Source organism: Sciurus carolinensis, chromosome 7, assembly GCF_902686445.1.
Source record: "Sciurus carolinensis chromosome 7, mSciCar1.2, whole genome shotgun sequence".
In the NCBI taxonomy this organism is placed as follows: domain Eukaryota; kingdom Metazoa; phylum Chordata; class Mammalia; order Rodentia; family Sciuridae; genus Sciurus; species Sciurus carolinensis.
Genome location: NC_062219.1, coordinates 775,328 through 797,700, shown reverse-complemented (window position 1 = coordinate 797,700; position 22,373 = coordinate 775,328). Strand labels below are relative to the sequence as shown.

The 22,373-nt window shown below is 49.3% G+C and overlaps 1 protein-coding gene and 1 non-coding gene across 22 annotated transcripts in view; one reads left to right on the top strand and one right to left on the bottom strand.

The window, feature by feature from the left end:
* Positions 1-22,373, bottom strand: part of Wdr27 (WD repeat domain 27) — a 170,497-nt gene that overhangs the window by 86,186 nt on the left and 61,938 nt on the right. For 17 of the 21 annotated variants that reach the window (XR_007109389.1, XR_007109391.1, XR_007109390.1 and 14 more), the window contains 3 exons: positions 20,169-20,302; positions 7,294-7,391; positions 5,141-5,262 (listed from right to left, as the gene is read on the bottom strand). The exons of 1 other annotated variant lie outside the window; for it this stretch is intronic. Coding sequence is in view for 14 of the 20 variants with exons in the window: in XM_047557521.1 (XP_047413477.1) it covers positions 5,141-5,262; positions 7,294-7,391; positions 20,169-20,302 (354 nt within the window). In the remaining 6 variants the exon portion in view is untranslated. Of the gene's footprint in view, positions 1-5,140; positions 5,263-7,291; positions 7,392-20,168; positions 20,303-22,373 lie in introns of those variants that run through there. 3 more of the 21 variants (XM_047557522.1, XR_007109393.1, XM_047557533.1) reach the window with 3 other exon arrangements.
* Positions 10,304-10,381, top strand: Trnaa-agc (transfer RNA alanine (anticodon AGC)). The gene has a single exon. It is a non-coding gene; the product is annotated as a tRNA-Ala (tRNA).

The window sequence follows — 22,373 nt, the reverse complement described above, 5'->3', positions numbered from 1 at the left end:
CCCAAGATGAAAGCCAAGAAATCAACATACCGAAGTTTCTTTTCAGAGCCTAGATGACAAGCCAGTCTGCACACTGGGACTCGCCCTGCAGGGAGGCACTCAGAGGCCCTTACTTTTCCACCCCTGTGCATCCTAAGATGCCTAGCAGGCCACGGAGAGGACAGCGCAGGTGAGTGCAGGGGGCCCAGGTCAGGGGAGGCTCCAAGAGCAGTTGCCGCATCCGGGCCCTAGGTTGCCCCTTCCCTGCTGCTGCCAAAAGACACACGCGCAGTGGGACTGCAGGGAACTGCACTTGTAGAATCACTGAGCTCAAAACAACTTAAATGCACTAAGCCTCATGAGGGTCCTGCCTTCCTCTAAACTATTAAGACAAGCTGAATGCAGGATGTCCCTAAGGGTTCATGTCTCAGTTTACCTGGAAGTGACTCCACTGAGGGGCAGGAAGCAGAGGATCCTCAAGCGTGGCACCAACATCCTGCCACGCTTGGGCTTCCCTCTGCCGTCGCGTCCCCAGCACCACCCCCACTACACCCTTCCCCAAGCTGCGAGCTGGGAACCGAGCTCAGGTGTGGGGCCCCATGCACGGCCCCACACCTGCAGTGACCCTGGGCGGCCAGCGCACACCCGAATGCAGGCCTCCTGCTGAGTGCAGCCTGCGGGAGGCCCACAACACAGGAGCACAGGACAGGAAGGCACTGAGGCAGAAAGAAATGAGAGTGGCCAAAGTGCCCCAGGGGAAGACAGCTCCACAGTCCATCCTGCCTGACAGATGGCGAGGAAGAAGAAAGGCAGGAAGTATCAACAGGAAGGACGGAACACAAAATGCAAAAAAGAAAGCACACGGCAAGATCAAGTGCATGTGCCACCACCGCTGGCAAAGGCACGAGAATGTCCCGCAGAACGAGTCTAAGGACAGCACGAGCTAGTTCTTTGGAAGCTGAGTGGAGTGGCGTAGCACGTGCACAAGAGCCTGCAGAGAAACCGTTCTGAAAAACAGCTGCTCATGGATGAGCAAAATGTACGAGCTTAACTCTGCTAACATGGCCTCCAAACACACACAGCAAAAGTGGGTAGATAGTAAGGAGGACTGACAAGATGGCAGCCAAGGTTGAAGAGGGGAACCCACTTATCCCACTATTAAAAAATCCAAGCATATGAAAAATTAAGAAGACTTGAACAATTTAGAAGCGATTAACAAGGTTGAGTCATGGGTATTCATGTAGACCTACGGTCAAAAGCGAAAGCACAGGATTTTCATGTGTGTGTAATATCCATTTTAAAAACAAGCCAAGAGAGCCAAGTTTCTCAAAGATAGCAAGAAAATCAACACTACGCAGAGTATGTGCTCTGAACCCAATGCCCTAAAGTCAGACCCCAGCAACAGAATAGAGGACAAAGACCAACTCAGGTACAGGGAAACCTGAAAGCACACCTCTCAGTCAGAGCCTGGGTTGAAGACACCACCCTGAGTGTGGGAGTGCATCCAGTTCCGGGTGATGCTCAGGGGACGTCCCTCCAGAGAGAGGGACTCTGGAGAGCCAGCGCCGCGGGGAGGCTCCCTGGAGCACGCCCCAGTCACCCGGAACATGGCAGGCGTTGCGGAGAGGAGGCCGGGTCCACAGCAGCCTCCAGCCCACAGTCACCACGCCGCAGCCACAGAGCCCGGTCAAGCCACAGGCAGCTTCCTATGCAGACACCAATCCTGGGCCACGGCGGGGGCTCCAGCAGACACAGCCTCCGTGCTCCTGCACTGGGAGTACCCAAGCTGCGGCAGCGCCACCTCTCTCACAGGAGGGCCTGCGAGGGGCCGGCGGTGGGGCTGGCCTCGCCCCCCTGTTCCCAGCGGGGCCTGGGCACAGCGTCACACAGCCTCAGCAAGGCTCTGCTGTTGGGGACCGACTCAAGCAACACTTGTGCCCAAGACAGTGCAAATTTATGTAGGAAAAAGCATTTTAGGATTCTTTCCATTTACTAACACAGGAAAATAAGGCCTGTTGGCATGCCTGTGAGGAAGGGGGCAACGCAGCTTCCGAGGCCGCCATGAGCCATGGACAGGCGCCTCCCTCCCATGCTTGTACAACTTCTTCTGCCTCCTGCGGCCACAGGCCTCAGCTCCACAGCAAGGGTTCTACACCTTAAAGTCATTAACATCAACCACCTGCACCGTGGATTAAGAATCACTTTGCATGAACCGTGTTCTGGGGAAAGTCATTCAGAAAGAGGAAATGTGCCATTTGCAAATACAGCCATGAAGTCATCACTGGGGCATTAAGTGACAGCCCTTGACCTTCGCTCAGACCTCACTTAGCACCTGCTAGGAAGGTGGTTCAAAGTCTCCTCGTACGTCACTTAGTGCAAACCCTGGACACTAGGGCTCAGAGCAGATTCCGGAGTCCTGTGGACACGGTGTCCATAAACACTGAAGGCAGCTCTCACAAACCACAACTGGACCGTCCTGCAATGGCCAGGCTCAGCCTGCAGGCTCCAACTAAGCAAGGCACTTCTGAGCACCAACCGTATACCAGTAAGGCATGGATCTAGCCTCAGAGGGTCAGAACTTGATAGAGGGTCCCAAACCTTTCCACACACATGACAAGGCTGTGTCCACAGTGCAAACTCATGGCAAAGTGAGAGACAAGCCTGCTACCCAGAGACAGATGCCTCTGAGTGTGGACACGAAGCAACCCAGGCCATGGGACAGTAATGGAAATCAGAGAGCAGGCATAGCTGGACTACTCCGCTGAAAAGTGCTGGGGATGCCAAGCTGCATGGCCACCTGGTGTTTAAGAGTAACCCTGCTCAGCAGGCAGAGTCCAAGACACAGCCTTCCCTGGAACTGGACTCAGCTTCTGGGGTGTCCAGCCCAGCGCCCGAGGAACCCGCAAGATGAGCCATGCGAAGGAAAGGGCCTGTTTGGTCTGCCTCTGTCTTTAAAGATCCAGGAACCCCTGGAGAATCAAAGGCACATGTTGGCAACAGGTGCTGAGAATGAACCTGAGGATGAACTGCGTGGGTGTGAGGACAAGGAGGGGCATAGGAGCCCGGTCCGCACGTGACCCATAAGATTGCTTGTGGGGAGGACTCGAAAGTGGTGCTAGTCCTCACTTCCCAAGGTTTATGTGGGCCCTGGGGTTACAGGAGGGGCCCTGGGGGAACCCAGGCTCCGAACGCCAACACAGTGCCACTCTTCAAGCCTCATCCACGGGCTGCAAGACCCAGGCTGCCTCGTCCACGGGCTGCAAGACCCAAGATTCCCCTCCAAGCTGCCGCACAAGGACAGGACCACAAGGCTGTCCAAGTGGTACCTGGACTGAAAGGAGATCACAGTGCCTAGAAAATAGATGACCTTAGACTAGTTGCTGGCTCCCAGGGAATCACTCCATCAGGGATTCGCTTAGAGGTGGAGTAATACCCAGTCCAACAGTCAATCTCGCCTGCCCTGGGCAGCCGGCTGCATTAGGCCATGGTCCCAGGTGCTCCTGACGTCGAGGCCAGTAGCTTCTCCTCCTCGCATGGGCCTCACCCTGTGCTGACCTCACCAGCAGCACTCAGGTTTTGAAGTCTGCTGTTTAAGCCTCATAGAAAAGTCACAAAATTCAAGGAAGGGATTCCTTCACTCATCTGGGGAGCCTGCTGCACAGGGTTTAATAGCTCTATTTTCATGTAATGAGAGCTGCACAAAGAAGGAGGCTGGCCACCTTTTCCTTAACAACTCTATCCACGCTGGTGCTTCCCATGGTGCTGTGCAGACCAGAAAAGCTTCTCCCGTTGTGACTGGAAACATCCCACTATGAACTTCCAAGAGAAAAAGTTTAAACAGATGCCAATTCAAGCCTGTCCCAACCCTCAAAGACCTCCTACCAAGACCACAGATGCCCAGGGTGGGCCAGGGGGACTGCTCCTCCTCTCAAGGTGTTCTCCCAGCCAGAGCCCTGACCACCCACCATGACCATGACCTTGGTCTGCCACTCTGCAGAGCCACGGAGACTGACCCTGTGAAGACACCCTCCTGGACACATAGCCCAATTCTAGGGACTTCTTCCTTTACACCCCTGAGTAGAGCATTCATCCAGCAGGTTAAAGACTACTTGTTATGGTTAGTGGGAATTTAAAGTCTGCCTGGAAAAGGTGTTAAACTCTGGACAGTGAAGTCCCTCTCAATGCAGTAAAATTTCACTTAGCAACATAATATCCTTCAGCCCCAACAGACTGCAGGAGGCATTTAGGTCAAACCTTAACATGGAGTTCTTTGGGGTGAGAAGATGCCTTTGGGATAAGATCCACGAGATCCTCTTAATCCAGGACTCCAACAGTCACCTGGGGACCTCATGAAGCAGGCAGTATCCAGGAAGCCCTACCCCAAAGAGAAGCCACCAATGCCGCTTATGCCCCGCAGGCTGTGGCATCATTCCATCCAGCTTGCTCAGCACCCACCCCCCACCAAAGTTTAGGTGTGGAGGCATCATTGGCAAAGACCAAACTAACAAATGTACCACAAAATGATGAAAGACAGAAGTGCCAAAACTCACGTCGGGCACACTATTAGACTCCAGGTCAAACATCAAGGCCTAAGTCAGTTAGTGATTCACACAAACTAACACCAAATTTGGCAGTAGTTCTAAAGTTATAGCATAATACTTTATGTTTATTAAACACTTTTAGCTCATAATCGTACTGTATTATTCAGTTTTTCATTGTCGAGACCAATATACCTAACGAGAACAACTTAGAGAAGGAAAAGTTTATTTGGGGCTCATTGTTCCAAAGATTCAGTTCCTGGTCAACCAAGTCAATTGCTCTGGCCTGATATGAGGCAGAAGCATCATGGTGGAAGGGCATGGTGGAGAAAAGCTGCTCAGTGGGCAGCCAGGAAACAGAAGGGCCAGGGACAGATGTAGTCCAAGGGCAGAACCCCAGTGACCTACTTCCCCCAGTCACGCCTCACCTGCCTGCAGTAGCCACCTGCAGTACATTCAACTTACAAATGGGCTAATCCACAATGACGTTACAGTCCCCAGGTCCACCACTGCCTACAAGACCCACCTCTAAACCTTGCTGTACTGGGCACCCTGCTTTAAACACAGGTTTTGCAGGGGACATTAAAGATTCAAACCATAACACGTACTGTCCGAAAACTTACTTTATTTTGACAAATTTGATGGATAGGCCGTGAATGGGCTTCTGCTATCACTGCAGCATTACAGCCGGTGTTGAGGTCGAAAACTTGTAAAGTCCTGTTGCGGCCAGCCACAAGGACCACGTCTGCATCAGTTCAGTTAGGGACTCTGCTCGGCGACCTTAGCACAGGGAGGGCCCAGCTCTGTTCAGTCGACTACATCACTAGTCTGAAACACTGGGGGGTCAGGCAGAGTGAGGAGTGAAGCGCTTCTGGAGCAACCCGGGGAGATGCTCCCACCACAGCCCCACCCTGGCTGGCCCCAGGAGTCTGCAGGAGCAGCGCGGTGCTGCTGGGAGGCGGGAGACTGGAAGAGCATTATTCGGAGGTGGGCAGCAGTTCCACCTTTAGCTATACCGAGTGAGCTACCCAGGAAATGTCCAGATCTGAGATGCTGGCAGTCTGAAATAGAGACCAGATGACAGAGCCACAGAGCGGGTGGCCCATCGCACAGACTGCAAGAGGTAAGAGCAGGTGGCCTGAGACCTACCCGTCAGGAGACCACAGGCGCTGCCTAAGTGGACACACAAGGGGCAATTAGTGTATGCAGAGGTCGCATGACCACCCACACTGCCCGGTGTTGCACCCTCAGGACTGCGACAGGGCTCCAGAGCAGCAGCAGCCCAGGCCCAGGCCAGGACGTGGGGGCACCCTGCTGCCAGGGCTCTGTCTTTTCCCCTTCAAAGGGCCCAGCGCAAAAGCACTTGGGTTCTGACCCTACCAGGCTGCTGCCAGAACCTCACAGCATCGTCCTTCTGGAAGTACAGCTACAAGAGAACTAAAGCTTTCTGAAATGAATTCCTAAAATCAGGAGATTTGATTCTAAGTAAATTAAAACCAATTTTTTAAAAATCAAAAGCGATGATGTCACCAGTACAAAACCAGGAATTAAAGTCTAGGCTCCACTGTTGCGGGGGCATCCGGAATTCCATCCAGTGCTTGACAAAGATCCTCTGGAGGATGATTGCAAAGGCTCATCCTAAAAGGAATTGCTGGATGTTTTGCTCCAAAGCATGGTGTTTTCTCTGCTGTGTTTCTCTGATAATATATTACTCATTTCAGTCTGAATGGATTGCTTAAGGGGATGAAGGGAATACAACAAAAATTCCAGAAAATATTACCTACAATCTGAAAAGCAATGGGTCTTTACCATTAACAAAATTAAAAATAATTTTGCAACCGTGCAATGAGTCCCTGAAAGCCTCTGGAGAAAATAGTTGTAAGATCTGCCTTTGTCTCCAACAGGCTGGTTAAATTTTAACGATGGTTTTGTTTATGTGTGGTAGTGAGGTAAGAGAATAAGGTTCCAAGACATTCCTTCCTTCCTACAAAGAATATGTCACCCCTATAATAAACGTTGGCACACAATTACAATTGAGACCGCTGCCCTCCTGTACCCCTTAACTCAGCAATTCAGATATTAACCAGATGGACCTAGTAGAGATAGTCACATGAGATTACTTGTCTATTGTTTTAACCACGAGAATATTAAGAATAGTCTTAGGTCACATAGAGTTTAGATATTAAGGAAGTAAATATTGTATTAGTTCACCGAGGTAGTTAGATATTCTTAAAACAATTGTGAATAGGTAAGGATAATCTGTAAGGTTACTGTTTTCTCATAATTTTCTGTTCCTTGTTAAAAACAATTTCTGCCTATGCTTTGAAAACTTCTTTAATATTAACCACAAGACTGCCATTATAGCCTGAAGAAAATGTATATAAACCCAGCCTTCCCCAGAATAAAGTGGGAGTGATTGCACCAGAACTAGAGTCTGTGTCTTTCATTCTCCATCCATCGCCGACGCTGTCTCCCCACGCCCCGTTTACCGGTGTGGAACCCATGGACTCCTGCTAGGGCTGGACCCCGGCACACTGTGTCCTCTGCTGGGAGCCCAGCTCTGAACCTCGCAGCCCTCCCTGTGGGGGCCTGGCCAGCTCCCAGCACAGGCCCGGAGCCTGCATTCTGACGGCGCGCCTCCCTTGAGGGCACTTCCCCCTGAGAGTAAACATCAGTATCCAGGCGCTCCAGAGGCGCTGATGCCCACAGGGGTGCACGAGGGCCCATGCCCACACGGCTCCTGTCATTGGAGCGGAAGGGAGCCCAAGGAGGATACAGGAATGAAAGTCGTTCACCGCTGACAAGCTGGTCACGGCCGTGGCCCCCCTCATGGACATCCTGAAGACACACTCGCACCTGCTCCTGGGTTCATACCTGGAGGAAGATAAGGAGATCACCTGTTTCCTTCCACCACACCTACACGCCCAGCTGCAGAACCGAGAAAGCAAAACAGGGCTCATGGCACCCAGCCACATGGTCTCACCACAGGGAGCAAGTGAACAGCCCACCCACACCAACCCTCCTTTGGAAAGGACCTTTAGTTTTCTATTAAGGAACTCCACCTTTTCCTTTAGGGAAACTTCATGAAGATAATATCTTGTATGGTCAAAAGTAACTCATTCCCAACTCTGAGAAAGCAAATTTGTCCCCAATTCTAAAATGATTATGCATGCTTTAGTAGACACCCAACCAGTTATACATTACCTGTACCACAATGTAAGCATTAGCTATTTTCTGAAGAGAAACATAAACAGTGAGTATGGGTTTCCCAAATGCATGGTTTAGGCCTCTAGAAACACTTCCTAAAAGAAAGGCACCTGACAGAAATCCCAGGAAGTGGTCCTGTCCCAGCAGAGACAGAGCTGAGCAGGTACAAGGCCAAAAGGACATCAGAGAAGAGCCCAGACCAGGCCAGGACAGATGTTCTGCCGTCCAGGGTGTGGATGTGGACACACTGGGCAACAGCAATGGAGGAGGCCATCGGGAGGAGCACAGTGCCTGGGAGGGTGGGTACACTGGGGCAGGCCAGAGGAGTGACCTGCAGGGACAGGTAGTGAGCCAGCCAGCCCAAGGACAGGCCCTAGAGCCACCAATGTGTGGACAGACATCAGGGTTTGAGCAATTCAGGGAAGGCAACCACACACAGACTGAGAGACAAACTGAGGCCACATCCCAGAAGAGACTTGGGAACAAATGTCCAAGGATGGGACAGTCATTATGCAAATTATGATAAAACCTGCCTAACGTTGAATAGAATAATGACTACGTTTTAGTCAGCTTTTTTGCTGCTGTGACTAAAGCACACAACCAGCACAACTGTAGAGGGGCAACGTTTATTTGAGAGCTCATGGTTTCAGGGGTGTTAGTCCAGAAAAGGCTGGCTCCATTCCTTGGGGCTCGCTTGAGGTAAGGCAGAACATCATGGCAGAAGAATGTGACGGGGGGAAGCAGCTCACACCATGTTCAGGAAGCAGAGAGGGACTCCACTCTCCAGATACAAAATATACCCCATAGCCCACCCCCAATGAACCACTTCCTCCAGCCCACCCCATCTGCCTCTAGTTACCACTCAGTTAATCCCATCAGGAATTAATTCACTGATTGGGTTAAGACTCTCACAACCCAATCATTTCTCCTCTAAATCTCTTGTATTGCCTCACATGTGAGCTTTTGGTGTACATCTCACATCCAAACCACAACATTCCACCCCTGGCCCTGCAAAGCTCACACTCATCTGACAATGCAAAATACAATTAGTCCATTCCCAAGAGTCCCCATAGTCTCAAGAGTTTTGAAATTGCTCAAAGTTCAAGTACAAAGTCTACTCTGAGGCTCAAGGCAATCTCACATTGTGAGCTCCTGTAAAATTAAAAGCAATTTACAAGTGAAAGATGTGGAATTGATACCCCCCCCAGGGGGGAGGAGGGAGGGAAAGAAAAACCAAAACTTTGATCCTTCCAATCAAATATCTCCCAGTGACAGTGAAACTACACATCAATCTTGTTCCTATGTCAATACAATGACCTCAGGAGGTCCGATGAGCACTGGATGCTGAACTCTGAACCCTCCATTCCTGCCCTGGATAAAAACCATGCCCAGTAAAAACAAGTTCCAGATGTTTGCAACGTTTTGTCCATATCCTGTTAAAGTCTTCAAGGACTAAGACGCTCCCCCACTGTAACCTATATAAACCCATACCTCCCTTGTAATTGGTGCCATTTTCTACCCAGGACATGAGCCCATCCAATGCCTGATTCTACAGCTGAATAAAAATCAGTGCTGATCCATGAGGTCTCCATGAAGTCTCCTTCCATTCTGCTTATTTGCACTTTCATTATGGAGCCAAAAACGCTTTGGTTATTTGTGCTTACAACAATATCCAACATATAAAGGCACAGAGAAAACATTTCCATTCAAAAAATTAGGGGCACAGAAAGAAGGGATGGGACCCAAGCAAGACCCAAACCCAGCTGGGCAAATGAGTCCTGCCGCTCCACGTCCAGCATCTGAGGCACGTGACACCTTGAGGTTCTCTCCAAAGGGCATGTGTAGCTCCACCCCTGCAGCCTAGTTGGTTGCAGCTCAAGTGGCCTTTCTGTTGGCTTGTCTCTGCTCGATTCCTGCAGCTTTCCTAGGACCATGTCCCACATTACTGGCATTTCTCAGGGGTCTCCACTGCAGCTTCGGCTTCTCCTCACATCTCCACACCTCACCTTCTCAGGAGCTGACTGCAGGGACTCCGACCCTGATGCACTTTGCCTGGCTTCCAAGGCCTTCCTCTGAAACCTTGGTGGAAGCCTCCATGACCCCCTAACTCCAGCATCCTGCATTCCTGCAGAACCAGCATCACATGGTTAATGCCAAGGTCTGCTGCCATCTCAAGCAGTAACCAAGCCTCCAAGGATCCCGGCTGCAGCAGCCTTGTGCAAGAAGGGTGCCCCACTGGTCTCTCCTCAAGAGAATTTTCACCTTTACTCCCTTGAGCCCAAGATGGGTGTGATCTTGCCAGTTCCTGAGATGCCCTCAAGCCATCTTTCTTATTGTGTCTGGGCAAGGTCTTTAGCATTTCCCTAGTGATGCTAATGTCCTTAACAACTGCAACTTCCTTAGCCCCAGTTTTACTCCCAACTTTCAAGTCCAAGTTTTTCAAATCTTTCTGCTCTGCTTTCTGCTCCTTAATATCACAATAAATTTGGCTAAAAAACCACCAGCAATATCCATGCCACCTCCTGAATGCTGTGCTGCCTAGAAATTGCTTCCACAAGATTAAGAAGTCCATTGCTTGCTGGGTGAGGATATAGCTCAGTTGGTAGAGTGTTTGCCTAGCAAGCACAAGGCCCTGGGTTCAATCCCCAGCACCAAAAAAAAAAAAAAAAAGAAGTCCATTGCTTTTAAAATTACTCTCATAGAAAGTCTCTGGACATGGGCAAAATGCAGATAACTTCTCAGCCAGAACATAACATGAATGGCCTCTACTCCAAATTCCAATACAGTCCTCCTTTTCTGAACTCTCATAAACGGTCTTCACTGATCACCATCCTATCACCATTCTGGTCTTCTGACCTCCCACCAGAATTTACCATTAGTCTCTACTTACAACAATCTAAAGCATTTCCAGTTTATACTGCTAAGCATCTCAAAATTCCATCCACCAATTCCTGAATCCCATGGTCAAGTTAATCACAGCAACGGCCCCACTCCTGGTGCCAATTTCTGTTTTAGTCAGCTTTTTTGCTGCTGTGACTAAAAGATCTGACCAGAAAAACTATAGAGGAGGAAAAGTTTGAGGGCCCACAGGTTCGGAGGTCTTAGTCCATAAAAGGTGAGCTCCATTCCTTGAGTTTGAGGTGAGGTAGGACATGATGGCGGAAGAGTGTGGCAGAGGGAAGCAGTTCACATCATGATCAGAAAGCAGAGAGAGCATCTTCACTCTCCAGATACAAAATACATATCCCAAAGCTAGGCCCCCCATTAACCACCTCCTCCAGTCACACTCCACCTGCCTCTAGTTACCACTCAGTTGATTCCACCAGGGGATTAATTCACTGATGGGTTAAAACTCTCAAAACCCAATCATTTCTCCTCCAAACCATCTTGCATTGTCTCACATGTGAGCTTTTGGGAGAAACCTCACATGCACCCCATAACAGACAACCAGGAGGCACCCTGCCAGTGCAGTGTCACCTCGGAGGGAGGCTCGCCTGGGACACCAGCCACTCTGCAGGTGCAGTGTCACCCGGGAGGGAGGCTCTCCTGGGACGTGCTCTGACACAATAACATTTCCTGTTTTAAACAAGGAAAGAATGTAAGAAGATCACATCCATCTTTGTGCTGTGACATCATGACACTGGTACAGAAGCCCACACGAGGAGGGTCACAAGGAGACCAGAGAATGCTGAACAGACTCTGGAGCCCCCCTCTCATGTCCTGGTGACAGAGGGCCAGGGAGGGGGCCTTTAGGCTACAACACTCGTGTTTCAGTCTGTCGCACAAACCCCACCACCAGGGCATGTGGGGCGTGGAGAGCTGGCCCAGGCAGGGTGTGAATGGACAGCCTCGCACTGGGATTCAGGGGTCCACGGAGGCACGTCATGAGAGGAACAGGGAGATCACACAGTGTGCTGTGTGCTCCTCAGCATCTCAGGGAGACCCAGCTACGGCAGTGCAGGGGGACAGCCCGTCTGGAATCAAGGTGGTGGGACCAGCAGCTGGTCAATAGGCTTCCTATTTGAAGAAGGTGGTGCCGCGTGCAAGTGGCACCAGCAGGCCACCAGACTTTCAAGGGAGGACCTGCTCCTGAGCAGCCATGGCACCTGTGAGCTGTGGCGGTGGTGGATGCCAAAGCAACACGCTCAGGAAACGTTGCTTTCTGCCCCCTCTGCCTGTGGCTGCTCACACACTCTGCACTGCAGGTCCGGAGGGTGTCCAGGAACCGCAGGACTGAGCATAGAGACAGGAGAGCACGGGCTGGCAGCACCCCAGAGACTCACAACCGGACGGTCCCATGAGAGAATGGCCACAAAATCCTCCACAGGACAGACAGGGCCACTGGATATCACAGAGGGGTTCACCCAGGGATAGGGAGGGAGCCCCATTACTCCCTGGAAGCTGATGTGCTAAGCGCTGAGGACCAGAGACCCCATCTCCAAGGGCATCTCCACTGTCATTACCCGATGTTGTCCCTCAACAGCCCAGGACAGGCAAGCAGCTGGGGTAGGGTGATGGCGCCTTCTAAGTCCTCACTATCAGTGAGCAGACAGAGGGGCCCCTAGCCCCAGGAGTCCGGGAGCAGGGCTGGGTGAGCCTGGAGAGCTGACTTCCAGGGAGGGCCATGCTCTCCAGGTGGGCTAGTGTGAGCAGGAACAGTAGGGGGAGGGCCCACATGTTCTCCACACTGTCCGCCTGGGGTCACACGTTTTCAGGAGCCGGCCCTGGACTGAGCCCAGATCCTCCTGGCAGTCATTTTCTAGGCAACCCTTGACGCTGACCTGGGAAACCTTGGTGGCCTGGCACTCTTTTGTCCTAACTGAAAACACATGAAGTTGCTCCGCACATGGCCAGGAGGCCCACAGCCAGAGGCCCAGGGGCTGGGAATCCCATGCACACTTGCTGGCTATTCCAACTCCTCAGGGGCGAGCTCCATTGGCCCCCACAAGCCCCCGCCCCACTAGACCAGTGCAACCTGACTGGACAGCAGTGTTGCAACAGATGTCTCGGCAGCCTGCCTGAACTCGGCTCTGAGGAGATGCCCAGTCTCCCCATCCAGCATGGCCACCTCCACTCCAGCAACACCCACAGCCCCAGGGCTCCCCACGAGCCTGCCAGGCAGTGGCCTCAAGGTCCCCTTCATTTGACTGTGAGAAAAACAGACATGGCTCCTAAGGCTACAGCAGACCCCACCTTGAAATCACCGCACAGCCAACAGCAGGACAAAACCCACAGCCTCCCTCCACAGAGCCTTTATTGTGAGGGACAAACACATCTGTGGTGTTGAAGCCAGAATTGGGGACAGGCAGTTAGTGTAGAAATAGGAAATCGGGTCAGATCAAGAAAATAGAGGCCATCAAGCCATCCGCCTCTGGAAGTTGGAGACTGCCATGGGAGAATGGAATATCAAGGACATGCAGAACCCATTGATAACCAAATTTACCTGCCCTTGCCAGAGACTGCAGGCAAGAAGGTGCTAATCAATGCCCCCTGGGCCCTTGCCTGTCTGAGACACCTTGACCCTCCCTCTGCCCCATCCGCTTTTCGCTTTTTACATTTCAAAACCAGGCCTAATCCCGCAGGCAGGAAGGGAAGAGATAAGGGGAAAGAATGGGAGAATGAAACCCATAAAAAGAACGAGATTTGCTCATCCCACGGATTCCGCCTTTGGGTCCCCTTCTTCCACCTGGGAGAAGTCTGCTTTTCCTTTTCTTTAATAAAGCTGCATTTTCCACTCTACATTTGCCTCGGCGTGCTTCTCCGGCGTTATACTTCAACACCTGAGGAAGCAGGACTCGTCACCCGGTAAACAGCGGTATCAGATTTGGAGGTCCCACCGAGATCTACGCTGAGGTAAGTGAGCTTTTCTCTTCACGCACCCCAATCTGTCCGAGGTGCATCTTTCTGTCTCTTTCTTTCTGGAGGGCAAAATGGGCACCCGTCGGCTACTTAAATGCAACTAGTGCAGCCGCCATTCTTAAGACTCGGGTGAGAGGTTTCTCGGCTCAGGCAAGTTTCCAATCCCCTGCTCTGCAGGCATGTTGGGGCTTTGCTAAAGCCGTTTCCTACTTTTCTGTCCAGGCCCGGAGCGCAATTGCCGTGAGTACACAGTGTCCCTAGTCCTGATCTGCCCAGGATGCGTGGAGGCGGAGGAAAGGTTGGAGCAACTGCGGGGTTCTCGGCCCGGGCTACTCTCGGGTGGATCCCAAAGGTTCCTTCTCTGGACTCCCCCTCCCGACCGCCCTAAGGGGTATCCAAGGTGATCAGTAGACAAATGGCACCGAGGGAAAGCGCCAATTACATTTGCCTCCGTATGGGCCGCGCAGCACACCGCACACATCCATTCCCTCCTGGATGTTTTCCCTTCGCTCGCCGATCAGACATTAAACATTCAGATAGTAGGATCATAGGAAAATCAATAGGAAAGTACTCAGGTTATCTTTGTTTGCATATTTAGCCTTTGTTAGTTTGTTTAAAGTTTTCCTGTGCTTAAAGGTGCTCAGTGTGTTCTAAGCTGCAAGGAGGATGTATACTTTAATTCAACCCCTCCCTTGAATCCCTCAGAGAACAGGGTATTATATGTCTAACAATCAATAGGTGTCCCCCTCACCCTTTGGAGATCCCTTTAGTCTACAAAATAGGCAAGAAGATGTACAATTCTTCTTTTGTTGTAGGAATTTATAGTGGCAGGGAGGAAAGCAGTAATGCCCTTAAGTCTGAATCCTCCAAGGGTCTCTAGCACAGGGCAAACTAGAGCCCCAGCACTTTGCCAAAGGAGGCCAGAAATACTTTGGCAAAGCCAGGTAGTGAGAGACGGGTTTTCTGGACCGGATTGAAGCTCAAACTTAGGGAGACGTCCCTGCACATAGTCTCCGGCGCGGGCGCCTGAGGTCTATTTTTCTTTTCTTCCACTTAGATGGGAGCTTCACTCTCAACAGTATTGCCAGGTTCACCACTAGCCTGCATACTGAAAAACTGGGACAAATTTGACCCACAGACACTCAAGAAAAAGCGCCTCATTTTCTTCTGCCGCCAGGCCTGGCCTCAATACAAACTCTCTGATGGAGAATCTTGGCCGCCAGAGGGAAGTACAAATTTTAATACCATTTTACAGCTTGATAGATTTTGCAAAAGGGAAGGAAAATGGTGTGAGGTACCTTATGTTCAAATCTTCTTTATTCTAAGGGAAAACCCCAAATTATGCCAACAATGTAAAATAGATTCAGCCAGAACCACTACTGTAAAGGAAGAAAACCTTAAAGAGTCACCTACTGAGGGAGAGGAATTTTCTGCTAAAGTCCATCAGCAGGCCTCCTGTCCTCCATACCCTGGTCCTTCTCCATCTGCCCCAGTGGACAAATCAAATATACTACCTCTCCAGGAGATGCCAGGAGGAGAATTTGGACCAATTAAAGTATACAACCCTTTCTCCCTCCAAGACCTAAGACAGATAAAAACAGACCTAGGGAAATTTTCAGAAGATCCAGATAAATATATTGAGGTGTTTCAAAACCTATGCCAGGTGTTTGACCTCACCTGGAAAGATATTATCCTGTTACTTAACCAGACTTTAACCTCCAATGAGAAGGAAGCCACCCTGAAAGCAGCTGAACAATTTGGGGATGACCTACACCTTGCTCATGCCCCAGGAGCCCAAACTAGATCTAAACCCAACTATCCATCGGGAGCACAGGCAGTTCCAAGAAATGACCCCGACTGGGACCCAAACGATGAACAGGATGCTTGGAAGATCAGACACTTCCAGATGTTAGTCCTTGAGGCCCTTAGGAGAATCAAACAGAAGCCTATTAACTATTCTAAGGTTTCTGAAATTACACAAGGTCCCGAAGAAAGCCCGGCTATTTTCATGGAGAAACTCAGGGAGGCAATGAGAAAACACACCACCGTGGATCCTGAATCCACAGAGGGCCATTTACTTTTAAAGGACAAATTTATCATTCAGTCGGCCCCAGACATTCGGAGGAAATTACAAAAATTGGCATATGGCCCTGATCAATCCTTAGATGATATCCTCCGACTTGCAACTTCTGTTTTTTATAATCGAGATGTAGAGGAAAAGAAGGAAAAAGAGTGTAGAGACAGAAGAAAAACTGAAGCGCTGGTCTTAGCCCTAAGAGGAGTTAGCTTCCCGGGTGATGAAGAAAGAAAACGGAATGTACCTCAGGCCACAAAAGGGATTTGTTTCCGTTGTGGAAAGGAGGGACATTTCAGACAGGAATGTCCCCAAGCCAAACGGCCACCACCAAAGCCCTGCCCCAAGTGTCAAGGCAACCATTGGAAAAGTGACTGTCCTCAGGGGCGTAGGTCCTTGAGGCCAGACTCTTCCACACAGGCCTGACGGGGCCCGGGGCCAATTCTAATGGCTCCCGTAACTCCTATCACTACGCATGAGCCCCGGGTATGCTTCTCCGTAGGGAGCCAAGAGGTCAACTTCCTCTTAGATACTGGCGCTAGTTTTTCAGTGCTCACCTCTTATCCTGGACCTCTTTCCTCTAATACAATGCAAGGGGTGTCTGGACGGCCTATTACCAGAAAGTTTACTCCCCCACTGAGTTGTAAGTGGGATGGGATGATGTTTTCTCATGCATTCCTGATAGTCCCAGAATGCCCTACCCCTTTATTGGGAAGGGATTTACTTTCAAAACTTCAGACTTCCATTACAATGAATTTGGGACCACAAGGATCATTATGTTTACCTCTACTAGAATGTGATATAAACCCTGAGGTATGGGCCACTGAAGGCAAGATTGGACAGGCAAAGAGAGCAATCCCAGTTAAAATAGTCTTAAAGGATCCCTCTGTCTTTCCACATCAGAGACAATACCCGCTACGCCCAGAAGCAAAAAAGGGCTTATTAAAAATCATCCAGAACCTCAAACAGCAGAAACTTTTAGTACCTTGTAACAGCCCATGCAATACACCAATTTCGGGAGTTCAAAAATCAAATGGAGAATGGCGTTTAGTCCAAGACCTCAGAATAATTAATGAAGCAGTTGTTCCCCTCCACCCAGTAGTTCCTAATCCATATACTCTGCTATCTGAGATTCCAGCAACTGCCGCTTGGTTTACTGTGTTAGATTTAAAAGATGCCTTCTTTTGCATACCTCTGGATTCTCAGTCTCAGTATCTGTTTGCCTTTGAGGAACCAGATAGTGGATCTCAACTAACCTGGTCAGTACTCCCCCAAGGATTTAGAGATAGCCCCCACCTATTTGGACAAACTCTAGCTAAGGACTTAGCAGAATTCAAAGATAAGACAACTGCAATTGTTCTCCAATATGTGGATGACATCCTGTTATGCGCCTCCACCCAGGAGGAATGTCAAAAAGCTACTACAGAACTCTTAAACTTCTTAGCCAATCAGGGTTATAAAGTCTCAAAAAAGAAAGCTCAATTATGTCAGCAACAGGTCCAATATTTAGGATTACAACTATCCCAAGGAGTCCGCAAATTAGGACAGGAAAGAATAGCTCCCATAGGACAATATCCTCTGCCTCAGACCCTAAGGCAACTCAGAGGCTTCCTAGGAATAACTGGATACTGCAGACTTTGGATTCCTGGGTATGGAGAATTAGCTAAGCCTCTTTACAGTCTTATAAAAGAAACTTTGCAACAAGGAACAACCAACCTAATATGGGAACCAGAACATATTAAAGCCTTTGAGACATTAAAAAGGGCCTTACTCCAAGCCCCTGCTCTTAGTTTACCTACTGAAGAGAAATTTAACCTGTTTGTCACTGAAAGAGGAGGAATAGCCCTAGGAGTGGTAACCCAAAAGAATGGGCCTATTCAACAACCAGTAGCCTATCTCAGCAAGGAACTTGATATGGTATCTCGGGGATGGCCCCACTGTTTACGAGTAATTGCAGCTGTAGCTCTACTAGTCCCTGAGGCAATCAAAATCACCCTGGGATCACTACCAGGTCATAAAAAGGCTTTCACTTTAGAGCAGACCAATGTTCAAATTTCTACGGCTGTTAAGTCACATGCGGGCCCATTCACTTCTAACTCTCCACCACCGCCACCAATATGTCACAGATACAAAGACGGTTATTATCAGGTTTGGGATGGAAATTTATGGCTTACACCCACCATTGGGCATCTAAACCAAAAGGCCCCAATCTGTTGGGAACAACATAACCATACTTATGATATATGGCCTAATAGTACTCGAGAATTAAGATGGACCCCAGAGTCACAATGCCAACAAATTGTAATTTTACAAGCCAATGATTGGTTTGGAACTAATTGGCTCTCTAGGCCTGAAATTAGCTGGCCAGCACCCAATGGGACACAATGGATATGTGGAACTAACTTATGGCCCTGGCTTCCCCCAGGCTGGATAGGAAGATGTACTATTGGGTACCCCTGGATGCAAGGGAGATGGACCCCAAGTATAGAACAGCCAGCAAATCTCCCCAATCTCAAACATAGATGGGGACGATCTGTTTTTCGTTGGTATGATCATTTAGCTTCAATGTTTATCCCACAAATTGGTTTAGAAAGTGTAATGTGGCATGTGGAGACCCTAAACAATTATACCCAAACCGCCCTCCATGATGTTGGAGAAAGCACTTCTCTCCTTAATACAGAAGTGACACTCATGAGGAAAGCTGTCTTACAAAACCGGATGGCTTTAGACATCCTCACTGCAGCCCAAGGCGGTACTTGTGCTATTGTTAGAACTGAATGCTGTGTTTACATCCCTGACAACTCTAACAATGTAACTAACATCCTTAAAGATTTACATTCTCAGATAGAGGCCATGTCCTCTCCAGACTCATCATGGGAACAAATTCTTAGTTCCTGGTTCTCTGGTACCTCCTGGTGGAAAACATTATTAGTCTCTATAATCATCATCATACTCATTGGTGTGTTCCTATGTTGTGGCATTTACTGTTGCATTAATCTTATCCCGGTACTCATAACTTCTTGTTTCTCTTATAGACCGCCCATCTCTCAAATGACCCTCCAGCCTATTACTCTTCAACCAGACTTTTACCATGGACCCCTTGATCGACCCGATTTCTAAAAAGGAACTCCAAGCTGCTTGCCCCTCACCGTCCACTTTCAGCTCGAAGAAGTCAGAGCGGTCATCGACCCCCTTCCCCAGCAGCATGGAGTTCCTAAGATTAGAGGGGGGAATGAAGCCAGAATTGGGGACAGGCAGTTAGTGTAGAAATAGGAAATCGGGTCAGATCAAGAAAATAGAGGCCATCAAGCCATCCGCCTCTGGAAGTTGGAGACTGCCATGGGAGAATGGAATATCAAGGACATGCAGAACCCATTGATAACCAAATTTACCTGCCCTTGCCAGAGACTGCAGGCAAGAAGGTGCTAATCAATGCCCCCTGGGCCCTTGCCTGTCTGAGACACCTTGACCCTCCCTCTGCCCCATCCGCTTTTCGCTTTTTACATTTCAAAACCAGGCCTAATCCCGCAGGCAGGAAGGGAAGAGATAAGGGGAAAGAATGGGAGAATGAAACCCATAAAAAGAACGAGATTTGCTCATCCCACGGATTCCACCTTTGGGTCCCCTTCTTCCACCCGGGAGAAGTCTGCTTTTCCTTTTCTTTAATAAAGCTGCATTTTCCACTCTACATTTGCCTCGGCGTGCTTCTCCGGCGTTATACTTCAACACCTGAGGAAGCAGGACTCGTCACCCGGTAAACAGCGGTATCAGTGTCAGCCACAGGAAGGAAGATGCTGATGGACACTCCCTGGGGGAAGCCAGAGGAGGAAGAGGCGGCATCCCCCCAGGCACAGTGCAACATGCAGAGCAGGCCCAACCTCCCACACCAGCCTGGGCTGGGAGGAGAGACCCAAGGACAAGACCCGAGCAGAAGGCTGGGGGCCAAGGCACCCTGAGTGCAGAGTCAGGTACACCTTGTATCCACGAGGAGAAGAGGAGGGCAGGGCACGCCTCTACAGCAGGTCTGCAGACAGTCTAGCACCAAACCACACGGCCGAGCAACCTGACTGTGACCACCAGGAAAGGTGGCTTGCCTTCCCAACTGGAACCCATGGTTGCAGAGACACAACCAGGACACATGCAGAGCAGACGTGCCCACCTCCAGAGAGATCAGGAAGACAGGGGGCTGGGGAAGGCTCGGACTCTCTCTGAAATATCTATTGCTTAAAAAACTTGAAAACAAGAATAACAAAAGGTGAGTATGTTGCTTTATGTTGTAAACAGCAGGTGTCCCTGTAACATCACTAATCTGCGATGAGGTGATCACACATCAGGTTCTCTCACATGTCACACCAAAGGCTCCTCGGTGTGGCAAGTCAGAAAAATGACTGAGTACAGAAACGGGTCCCCCACTCCTTTGCAAGTTTGGTAGCAATATTTTTGAGCACTACTCTTTCTGAGCAGAACTTGATAAAAATGTTGGGAAGGGAAATCACGGGACCGCCACCTACCTTTTTATCTCATCTCTGCTGGTGTCAACATGATACTCAAGTAGCTGGAGTTCCTGCCCAGAAGAGAGGAGGATGAAGGCATCCATGTAGTAGAACTGTGCCGACTGCACTGGCTTGGAACGCCTGCCTCTGCCCTGTGGAACGCATCAGTCGCTGACCACACACAAAGGACCCATCAGGAATGCTTCGCCCTAGGCAAGCAGTCCTTCCTCAACACCCACGTGTATCCCTCTGTGAATAACCAGACCTCTACACCCACATCTAAGCTCAACACCCATACACCCCACACATCCTCAACACCCACATCTGCCCGTCCTGAACACACGTGTACCCATTCTTAAAACCCATATGCATCCTCAACACCCATATCTACCCATTCTCAGCACTGATGACTGTCCATCCTCAGCACCAACATCTATCCACTGCCAACACATACATGTACTTAACCTCAATGCACATCCTTCCACAACCCACGTCTACCCATCTAAAACTAACACATCTATTCTCAACACCCACATCTGTCTTCAACACCCACATCCATCCTCATCACCCATGTCTATACATCCTAAATGCCCATCCTAACCATCTTCAACATCCCCAACTATTCTCAAATCCAAAATCTATCCATCCACAACACCCACATCTATCCATCATACATATCCACAAGTATCCAAATGCAACACCCACGTCTTTCCTTAACTTCTACAATTATCCTCAACACCAAATCTATTCTCAACCCCCATGTCTATCCATCCTTAATAACTACATCTATAGTCTGTCCATCCTTAACAACCACATCTATATCAACATCCACATATATCCTCAACACTCATATCTATCTGTCAGACCTATGTCTAGCTATCTTCAATACCCACAATATACATCCTCGACACCCATATATATCCATACTAAATACCCACATCAATCTTCAATACCCATTCTATTCATCCTCAACATTACATGTATACTCAACATTCATGTCTATCTATCCTCATTATATACATCTATCCATACTCAACACTGACATCTATTCATCCTCATCACCAACATCTCAACACCCACAACTACACGTCCTCAACACCCATGTCTATTCATCCTCAGCATTACATGTATACCAACACTCATGTCTATCCATCCTCAACACACACATCTATTCAGCCTCATCACCGACATCTATTCATCCTCAACACCCACATCTATCCTGAAAACCCACATCTATCCTCAACACCCACATGTATACATCCTCAACTTAACATCTATCCACTCTCTACACCCACATCTATCCTCAGCATGCAAATTCATCCTCAGAACCCATGTCTACCCTACACACCCACTTCTATCCTCAAAAGTCACATCTATCCTCAACACCCACATCTATCCAAACTCATAACCCTCATCTATCCATCCTCAGCACCCACATATATCCTCAAAACCTCCATCAATTCATCCTCAACACCCACATCTATCCTCAACACCCACATGTACCCTCAACATGTGGGTACATGGACAACACATGGCTGTCCATCCTATGCACCCACATATACGCATCCTTAACAACCATATCGATCCATCCTCAACACCCATGTCTATCCATACTCAACCCCCACATCTATCCTCATCACCAACATCCATCAAACCTCAATACCCACATCTATCCTCACCACCCACATCTAACCTCACCATGCACATTTGTTATCAACACCCACATCTATCCATCCTAAACACCCAAATTCATCTTCAACACCCATGTCTATCAATCCTCAACACCCAACACCTATGTGTATCCACTATCAACAACTCACATGTGTCCTCAACACCCAGATCTAGTCATCCTCAACACTCATATCTCCCCAACCTCAATACCCACATCCATCCTCAACATGCATATCTATACAAAACACCCACATCTGGTGATTCTTGACACCCACATCCATTCATCTTCACACCCACATTTGTCCTCAACACCCATGTATATCCATTCTCAAAACCCAAACACATGTCTATCCACCAAGAACACCCACATCTATCATCACCCATATCTATGCTCAACACCCACATCTATGTTCAACACCCACATCTATCCTCAAAACCATGTCTATCCATCTTCATTACCCATGTCTTTCCTCAACTCCCACATCTACCCTCAACACCCACATCTATCCTCCCTCAACACTCACATCTATCCTCCACACCTACGTCAAGCCA